The 10,091-nt window shown below is 38.4% G+C and overlaps 1 protein-coding gene across 1 annotated transcript; it reads left to right on the top strand.

Moving 5' to 3' along the window:
- The first annotated feature begins 4,137 nt into the window (after positions 1-4,137).
- On the top strand, positions 4,138-9,846 carry LOC112202392 (putative disease resistance protein At3g14460). Its single transcript, XM_024343390.2, has 5 exons — positions 4,138-4,579; positions 5,183-8,303; positions 8,410-8,584; positions 8,676-8,732; positions 9,360-9,846. The coding sequence occupies exons 1-2, from the start codon at positions 4,256-4,258 to the stop codon at positions 8,276-8,278; spliced, it is 3,420 nt and encodes a 1,139-aa protein (XP_024199158.1). The 5' UTR covers positions 4,138-4,255; the 3' UTR covers positions 8,279-8,303; positions 8,410-8,584; positions 8,676-8,732; positions 9,360-9,846.
- Positions 9,847-10,091: the final 245 nt, after the last annotated feature.

Below are 10,091 nucleotides of genomic sequence, written 5' to 3'. Positions count from 1 at the left end.
TTTATAGTATATTCTGTATACTATTGCAAGTTCTTGCATATCCTTTTTCATTGATATGCCATCTGTCTTGACTCTCAGTCTTAAACAGTGAGCTGCATCTTTCAAGCTGGTTGAGAAGTTTGGGAAACAGTTGAAATATGCCACTTGATTGCACAAAGATGCTTCAAGGGTTCCCAACAGACTAGCTTGAAAATCTGTTAGTCTATTGTCTTGTATGACACATAGAACTGAACAGTTTATGCCTTCTCGAGCCAGAAGTTTTATGCCTACTTGGACTGCTCCAATGTGCATAAATTGATAATTTTTTGTTCTTGCTCGGGCAACTTCTTCAAGAGTGATCATCAGAAGATCTGTTTCTCCTGTAGTTGAGGGGGTTGTAAATTCCAATAATTTGAAGTGGTGGCTATCCAACACATCAAATTTGCCCCTTTTATAGATTTGTTTAAAATCTAATTTTGGAATTGCAGAGTTTTTTACATCCTGTTCAATTTCGTTGAATTCGAATTCTTCAGCATTGAGGAGTTGTACTCCCTTCTTTTTCCCGAAGATGCTCATCATTTTGACATCTCTTTTTTCTTCTTTCGGGTTTTCATACCGAATACTAGTTTGACTAGTAGAGGATCCAAGAAAAATCATGTTTGGAACAGGATTCTTCTCAGGTTTCTCTAATGGTTTAAATCCATTAGGTTTCTTTGGTTTTACTGTAGGCACTTTCTTATCCTTCAGTATATTTTTCATAGAATCCAGCGTTTTTTGCTGTTCATTGATTTTTCTACTAACACTTGTTAGCTTTTCTTCTTCTGTTTTTGGAAGTTCCTTGATATAATCTATTTTGTTTTCCAATTTTTCTAATTGGAAGATTATAGAAGGTAATTTTTCTAGATAATCTTGACATCTAGATAATTCTTTCAGCAAGATCTGATGTTTCTCATCAGAGGATTTCAATAGAGAATTCAACTTCTCTAATATTAAATCAGACATTGTCCCCATTGGGGATTCCCCTTTTGAGCTATTTTACAAGCTCTGAAACCAGATAGTTGCGAATCTAACCAATGCTCAAATAATCAAGAGGTTTTTGTTCCTCTTGAAGAGTATATAAGAGATCTTCTATATCTTGTTCAACTTTATAGATTCTTGTTTGAAGTCTATAAATGATATCCCAGTAATCAGGAGTTTCCCTGACAAGATTATCTCTAAAGTTTTTCAACTTTCTCAACTTTTCTTTTTCTTTTCTCAATTCTTTGTTAGTACCATTCCAAAGAGCAATTAACTCAAGTCTATCAGCGATCGGAATTATGAATAGTAAAAATTTACTGCTTACCTTTGAATATAGAGGATGAATTATAGTTGCAAATATAGTCTAGACAAATAAATTTAAGATGGGCCCGCTACGTTTCATCAAAAGGAAAATAATAGTAAAAGCAAGGCTCAGAGAGAGAGAGAGAGAGAGAGAGAGAGAGAGAGAGAGAGAGGTACTAATGGTATAAACATTAAGTGAAATGAATAGTTGGAAGAAAAAGAGAAAACTTTTGTGTGAATGGAGTTGAAAATAAGTTGGTGGAGTGTATGGGGTGTATTTTAATATTTTGTGGGTAAGTAGTCATTATCCCAATTGAATATACCTCTACTGGAGCCTAGCTTCAGCAAGAGAAAGGATAATATATAAAAGAGCACTGAAAGTTTTTTTTTTTTTTTTCTTCTTCTTTTTGGCAACAAAGAGCACTGAAAGTTGATTTTTAAGAGTAGTTGTCTTTTCTAAAAATGGGGTCGTTGAGAGCTCAACATGTGTAATTTTCCTGATTAACTTTATTCGAGTAAAGTGGAGAGAAAGAAAAATGAAGCTGAGTAGTCAATATTGCTTTATTTTTTTTTTTTTTGAAACGATCAATATTGCTTTATTATGCTCAATCATATTGGGTGAAATTTTTGATAAAGCTACGTATTATGAAATTGAGATAGTAACTCATTATTTTGATAAGAGTTACCATAAATACAATTCAATGAGAACTACCACTGACTTTACTTGATCATGGTTTGTTTTTTAATTGGAGTTCATACAACTTTAGCTAGCTACAAGTCTACAACATGTAGCTCTTGTTATGTAGTAATTAGCTTCTTAAAGCTTGCTTGGTAAGGCTCGAGTCTTGTATTTAAAGGCATATTTATTAGGGATTTTGTCCATTTACCCCATTTCTAGGGATTTTTTTCCCACTTACCCCATTAAGTTTTTTTAATTCTCTCTTACCCAATACACTCTAAGGGAGTCTTCCCTAATACCTTTTTTTTTGTTTTTAATTTTTTTTTAATACCATTTTACCCTCACCCCCTTGTTACTTAGAGAGAGAGAAAAAAAAAATAGAAGAGAGAGAAACCATGGGAGACTTCGCCGGAGCCCGTCACCGGCCACCGGAATCCGGTCACCAGCCGCCGGAATCCGGTCACCGGCCGCCTGAATCCGGTCACCGGCCGCCGGAGTCCGGCCAACGTTCCCGGTCGCCGGATTTCGGTCACCTACTGCCGCCCACCGGAATTTGCTGAAAATCTTACCGGAAAGTTTTTTTGCCCCCAATAGACATCTATTGCCCCCTAGTAGATGGGCAATAAACCTCTATTGCCCCCCAATAGACGTCTATTACCCTCCAATAGACGACTATCAGCCATGTATTGCCCCCCAATAGAAGCCTATTGCCCCCCAATAGGACTTTCAGTTGCCAGAATGGGAACTAATCTCCCTAAATTTAGACAAATAAAACTTTGATTACAGAAAAAAAACAAGGAGATTACATCAATTCAAAACGTCTATTTCCCCCCAATAGCCGTCTATTGCCCCCCAATAGACGAGGAGATAAAATAAATTCAAAACATGTATTGCCCCCCAATAGACGTTTATTGTCCCCAATAAGCGTCTATTGCCCTCTGATAAAACTTTTATTGAGAGTTAATTAAACTCCAAATTAGAACACTACCTCCAATTTATGAAGATGCTTAACACACAAATGGCAAAAATAACTGAAAGCTCAAGATTAAACTCAAAATTGCAGCAAATAATGCACCACCAGTAAACAAGCCAGAATTAAACCCAAAATTAAATACACTATAGTGCCCAGGATTCAAATTCCCATACATATATATATACACGCAAACAAAAATACCTATATTATACTACATATATACAAAAGACATATATTCTGATCAATTTCCCATACACAAATTGAAGATTGAGAGGATCTCTTACGTTCGTATTTCTTCTCGAACTCTCCAGTCACATGGCGCTTATTCACAAAATAGTCTTCCCTGCACAGAAGTACCCTCCCAGTGCAAACCTCAAGAAGCTCGCAAACTTCAAGCCGTACCTCAACAATCGTCCTGAAGACCAAAGTCATGGAACTCTGCAACATTATTGTCGCCACCGAGAAGCCAAACTCGACGATGATGAGGACGGAATAGAATACCGACCTTGAGCTTGGAGGGATCGATGTCCAACGACGGCGTTTCGCGAGCGGAGAGCGCGGTGACAAAATCTGATCATACGCCGTTGCCGTCGCCGGAAGTCGGCGTCATGGGCATCCTGCTGGAGAGAGAGAGAGAGAGAGACAGAGAGAGAGAGAGAGAGAGAGAGAGAGAGAGAGAGAGAGAGAGTTTCAGATCGGGAGGAGAAAGAGAGAGAGAGAGGGGTTGATGTTGATGACGTTATTGTAATTTTTTAATTAGTTTGATGGCAAAATGGTCATTCCCTGTTAAATTGTGTATGTGGGAACAAAAATCTTTTACTGGGGTAAGTGGGATAATTTTCCCTCATTTTGGGGCTTTGGGTCAAGGACCCTTTATTAGTATGCCTTGTAAATCCTGAATTAGATATTTTGAATCTCAGATTTTATCTCAGCTCCTTCTGCTTACACATGCAACACATTTCCTAAACAGTTCCTGATATTTGAGAAAGAGGACCAGCTGTGAAACCAACTGCCAATGAGATTATGGTCTTTTCATAATGGAAAAGTCATACATCCAGTATGTGCTATTGATTATTCCGCTTTACTTTTCCGATTACAGAATCTTCTGAGTGGCTCTGCTTTAACCAAACTAGTCAGAAAGATAAAGTGACATCGACTCTCCTTGTATTCTATATAATTTAGCTATAAACTTTTGACTAATGGGTTGTTCATTAACAGTGTCATATCAACTTCATCAAATCTCTCGGTATCAGCTGATGCTCTGAAGATCTCCACTCTCAATCATTTCGCAAATAATTTAAACCATGGCTTTGGAGGTTGTGGGTGGAGCTTTTCTCTCTGCTTTGCTTGAGGAAGTATTTTCTATGATGTATTCTCGGGAGGTCAAGGACTTCATCCAAGGGAAGAAACTCACCGAGGTTCTACTAAAGAACTTGAAGATAACATTATTGTCTGTAAATGCTGTTCTCGATGATGCAGAGGAGAAACAAATAAGTAATTCAGATGTGAAGCTGTGGCTGATTGAGCTTAAAGAGGCGATCTATGATGCTGAAGACCTCTTGAATGAGATCAAGACAGAAGCGTTAAGGCGCAAGGTGGAAGCTGAATTTGGAAGTAGCACAAGCAAGGTACACTGTTAGCACTAGTACTACAATAACTTCTTTGTTTTACACCTTAATTTTATTAATTTTTGGTTTTACTTCTATATTTTTTGTTTTGCTTATCTTATATTATTTGCTTGATGAGTGAATAGTTTCATTTACAACGAACGTTTGTTTATTAGTTTATGATTATATGACTTGGAGAACTAGAATCCTATGAACCATCTTAGTTATTCTCTTCTAGTAATTTTTTTATATTACTCTCTTAATTAAATGATAGGTTTTAAGCGTGGGCCTAATCAGATTTGATTGTGTTCTTACACCAAGGAGCTCCAAAGGTTGTTGTATCTTATGGGAATACCATTTAATCTCGTATAATAGAGTATTACATTCATCCAAGCCTCACTCCTGTAAACAATCATGTCTTTCTATCTACTTAATATTATTTGATTTAGCTAGATATTGTCTTTAGTTAATAGGAACTTCGGTGTTTCTCTAAGAGTTTAAGAGAATTTTGAATAAAATATTTTATTATTATGTTTTGTTTAAGTCGCATTCTTTAAATTGATTCTGCGTTGTGACTTGGAGTTAATTAACTGGAGAATTCCTTTGATGTTTATGAATTAACAGATGTTCAAGAAATTCTCCAAGAAGGTCTTTTCTCCTTGGTTTCATGCTTTTGAGAAAGCAGTGGACTCCCAGATAGAGGACATTATGGTGAGACTAGAATTCCTTGCAAAACAAAAGGATGTCCTCAATTTGAAAGCAGATACAAGACACAGAATATCACAAACTCTACCTTCAACTTCTTTGGTAGAAGACTTTGGTCTGTATGGGAGGGATGAGGACAAGGAGACGATCATTAAGTTATTGTTATCAGATGATTCGACAAGCAGTAAAATAAGTGTGATTCCCATTGTCGGCATGGGTGGGATTGGGAAGACAACTCTTGCTCAGCTTGTATACAATGATAGTAGAGTGAAGCAGCATTTTGACCTCCACGCGTGGGTTTGCGTTTCAGAAGAATTTGATATTGTTAGAATGACACAAACAATATACGGGTCACTCACTTCACAAAATTGTGATATCACAGACCTAAATATGCTTCAAGTTAGACTCAAGGAGGCTTTAAGTGGGAAGAAGTTCTTCTTTGTCCATGATGATGTTTGGAACGAGAATTACAGTCAATGGGATGCCTTAAGGCGACCCTTTGAGTCTGCAGCACCTGGAAGTAAGATCATTGTCACAACACGCAATGCAAGTGTTGCATCTATGATGGGTAATCTTCAAACTCACCATCTAACTCAAATATCTGAGGAGGATTGTTGGCTGTTGTTTGCAAAACATGTCTTCAAAAGTGGAGTTAATGCAGATCCAAATCTTGAAGAAATTGGAAAACAGATCGTCAGAAAGTGTAAAGGCCTGCCATTGGCTGCAAAATCACTTGGCAGTCTCTTATGCTCCGAATCAAATATTGAGGAATGGGAAAATGTGCTAAAACATGACATATGGCAGTTTTCAGATAAGGAGACTACCATTCTGCCAGCTCTATGGTTGAGCTACCATTATCTGCCTCGACATCTCAAACGTTGTTTTGCCTACTGCTCAGTATTTCCCAAAGATTTTTCTTTTACAAAATCAAAATTGGTTTTTCTTTGGATGGCCGAAGATCTCCTGCAACCCAAAAATATGAAAACTGCAGAAGAAGTTGGAGAGGACTACTTCGATGATCTCCTCTCAAGGTCATTTTTTCAGCACTCACAAGGGGACTTTGATCACCAATCTGTATTCACCATGCATGACCTTATCAATGATTTGGCAAAGTTTGTGTCTGGAGATTTTTGTGTTAGGCTGGAGGACAGTGACTCATTAGACATTGCGAGCAAGGTGAGCAAGGCTCGGCATTTTTCGTACATGAAAACATATGGTGATGGCTTTGAGAAATTTGAGGCTTTGTATGATGCTAAGCATTTGCGCACTTTCCTACCATTATCCCAGAGGAATCCAATTACTGCACAGTTCCAAATGTCCGACAGGATACTGCTTGATCTGCTGCCACAACTGCAATGTTTGAGAGTGCTTAATTTATCAGGGTACAATATCCGAGAGTTGCCTAATTCAATCGGCAATCTGAAACAGTTAAAGCACTTGGACATGTCTTACACTTCAATAGAAAAGTTGCCTGAACCAGTATGTACGTTGTATAACTTACAAGCATTATTGCTGTCATATTGTCGAGGTCTTGTTCAGTTGCCAACCAACTTGGAGAGGTTAATTAACTTGCGCCATCTTGATATCAGAGGTACAAAGATAGAACAGATGCCACCGCAAATGGGAAAGTTGAAAGATCTCCAAACATTAAGTAACTTTCCGATAGACAAGGCTGCAGGGTATCATGATATAGTAGAGTTAAAGGAGCTACAGCAGTTGCGCGGAACTCTTTGTATTTCAGGACTTCATAATATTGTTAGTGTCTCTGATGTTTTGGAAGCCAATATGAGGGACAAGAAGTATCTGAATCAACTAGTTCTGAAATGGGGTGGTGCTACGGACGATTCAATAAGAGATCGAGAAGTGCTGGAAAACCTCCAACCTCATACAAACCTGAAAGAACTCATGATTGTTTCTTATGAGGGTACAAGATTCCCGGATTGGTTAGTACATCATTCTTACTCTAACCTGTATTCTCTTCAACTTTTGAATTGTCAAAACTGTTACTTCTTGCCACCACTAGGACAGCTACCCTCCCTGAGAGAGCTTGAAATTATTGGATTGAATGGAGTGGTCTCAATAGGTCCTGAGTTTTATGGTGCTACTTGTGTATTTAAGCCATTTGGAGCTTTGCAAGTTCTGAAATTCGAAAATATGCGGGAGTGGCAGAAGTGGTCTTATGTTGGAGGTAACGAAGAAGGAGGAGCTTTTCCTAATCTTCATGAGCTTCGTCTGCGGAATTGTCCAAAGTTAACTGGGGGATTACCATTAGACTACTTTCCAAAGCTTAAAACTCTTGTAGTGTGTCGGACTAACATATATTCCCTCACTTTTGTGCAAGAAACTTGTGAGGAACTCCAATTCCTCGATTACATGTATATATACTGTCCAAATTTTGTTTGTTTCCCCAGTGGAGGGCTGCATGCGCCCAACTTGACCAAGATACATATCGTTCGGTGCAAGAAACTGAGGTCCTTACCGGAAGAGATGCGCACCCTTCTCCCATTTCTCCAGTCTATGGAGATAAAGGATTGTCCGGAATTGGAGTCATTTCCAGAAGGGGGATTGCCATCAAAACTGAAATTACTTCACATTGAGTCATGCAAAAAGCTCATTGCAAACCGCATGCAGTGGGGGCTTCAAAGACTCGTGTCTCTCGAATACTTGCTAGTCAACTTTGGAGATTGTGAAGAAGTATGTTCATTTCCAGAGGAAGGCCTGCTACCTGCCACTCTTACTTCGCTCTCCATCTCCACTCTGTTTGGCGTTAAAACAATGGAAGGAAAAGGTTTTAGAGAGCTCACCTCTCTTCAAAGCTTGGCAATTCGGAGATGCCCTGAGCTGCAGTGCTTGCCAGACGAAGGACTACCCACTTCTCTATCTCTTCTAGAGATCTTCTACTGTCCTTTACTAAAACAACGGTACCAAAGAGATAAAGGGGAGGACTGGCCCAAGATTGCTCACATTCGTCACATAATGATTGATGGGGAACATATACAACATGGGATCTCTTGATATTGGTTCCAGTTTTTGCAATCAGGTACTTGTTATGAGATCTCTAGCTGCTTCTATGCTTACTTTCAGTCATTAGTGAATTTTAAACGGCTTATTTCTGATCTTTCTGTTGTTCTACTTTTTATGAACAGATACTTTTCATTTACATGTTATGAAGCAACTTCTACCGGTCTTCTGTTGGTTTTGTGCTATGGTTGACAGAAGAGAATACTTCCAAATTCATTATATTGACAGTTCACCTATTCATCTGCTTATGAATCAAATGGTTGATGACAGAACCCAGGTTTCCCCTTTGGAATCACAAATGTACGATACAACCCTTGAACATCTCTTGAAATTCAAGTTTTTTGTTCAGTTACTTATTCCTAGAATAACTATGCATTCTATGTTGTTGCAGGAAGTCAAACTGCTAGCTACAAGCCATTTTTTGTAAAATAGATCCCTCAGTTGGCAGGTAATATAAGAAAGCTATTCTCTCATGTCATGGTATTTAACTGTTATGGTATAAGGTTATGATATTTAATTGTGGGTTTAGTTTGTTGTCTGGCATTCGCGAGCTCGTCTCATATTGGTCAGTTCTCAAAAGTTTAAAATAACGTTTGCATCCACGTGATGAGGCACAATATTGTTCCCCAGCTCATTGTGAGGCACTTGTGAGGATGTTTGTATGTTCATTACTGATCTCTTCTATCTGATATATGTTCTACAGAAGACCGCATATTCGTTATTTTATACAACTCCTTTGCCTGTGAATTGAAAGAATGTAGGAACTAATAATATGTTACAGCCGACGAACATTTCTTGGTATTTACTATTTATTTCAAATTTCTTCTACCTAGGATAACTAGGTGTTCAAATGTTGCAGGAAGCCAACCTATTAGATGTACATATTATTATAATAGGTCCTTTTTTTCTCTTGTGATGCATTTGCGTTTTCATTCCTCCACTTTGTCTCTATTCTCTAATGCATGCCTAGTGTCTTACCATCCTGATTTAGGAGCTCATCATTTTCATGTCCTCTGTTTACGATGTTTGTTTTCTTATGCTTCTCGCTGATCTAAATTTTGGTGATTTCATGTAGGAACGAGAATTCATGCTCCAGTTGAGACAAGAGTGACAAAATTCAACTGGAGATCACATTGAAGTGCCAAAAGCCTCATGCAGAATCAGAAGCATACGAAACTGGTTGTCGAGTTGCGCATTGAGCTACCAGCCTACCATACTCAAAAAACCACCAACACTTCTCTGGGGTCTTGATTCAAAAGTTAGGGATTGGATTGTCCGTATGTAGTTCTAGGCGTACCTTCTCTCTGTGATGGTTTTGCTCTCCCTGCCCTCTTCTTTACAGAGTTATCTCTGTTGTCTCAGTCTCATGTCTGGGTTCCTAGGATATATTCCTCTCTAGTAATCCGTCTTCAGATACGTCAAGCGTGATTTTGTTTTTTGGTTACCTTGTCCTAGATTTAGCATTTATGCTCCCCTCCTGTGAAGTTTGGCCTCACAGTGTTTTCTGTGTACATATGCTTTGCCTGTCTTGCCTTTGTGAATGAATGTTTGTTTTCCTTAAACATCAACTATTTTCAGGTGACCCAAATAAATAAATATTATAAATAAAATATAAACCCTGTTTATTGCGGAGGATTTGGGATTATTAGAGGAAAGACAGATTCTAATCATTATGTGATGGAATCGATCCCCCACCGCCAGCAGAACCGCTGGCCTCACCACGGGAAGAACAGCAGGCACCGACACCGGCAAATCCACATAATGATCAGAATCTAGTTAACCATCACAAAAGAATGGTATTAGAGCA

Source organism: Rosa chinensis, chromosome 5, assembly GCF_002994745.2.
Source record: "Rosa chinensis cultivar Old Blush chromosome 5, RchiOBHm-V2, whole genome shotgun sequence".
Taxonomy (NCBI): domain Eukaryota; kingdom Viridiplantae; phylum Streptophyta; class Magnoliopsida; order Rosales; family Rosaceae; genus Rosa; species Rosa chinensis.
Note: the sequence above shows the minus strand (reverse complement) of the source record. Positions and strands in the feature narration are given on the sequence as shown.

Bases quoted from the DNA above. Each gene is read 5' to 3' on its own strand.
- LOC112202392 (XM_024343390.2), top strand. From the start codon at position 4,256: ATGGCTTTGGAGGTTGTGGGTGGAGCTTTTCTCTCTGCTTTGCTTGAG. The intron at 4,580-5,182 runs GTACACTGTTAG...ATGAATTAACAG, and splicing joins TTGGAAGTAGCACAAGCAAG to ATGTTCAAGAAATTCTCCAA.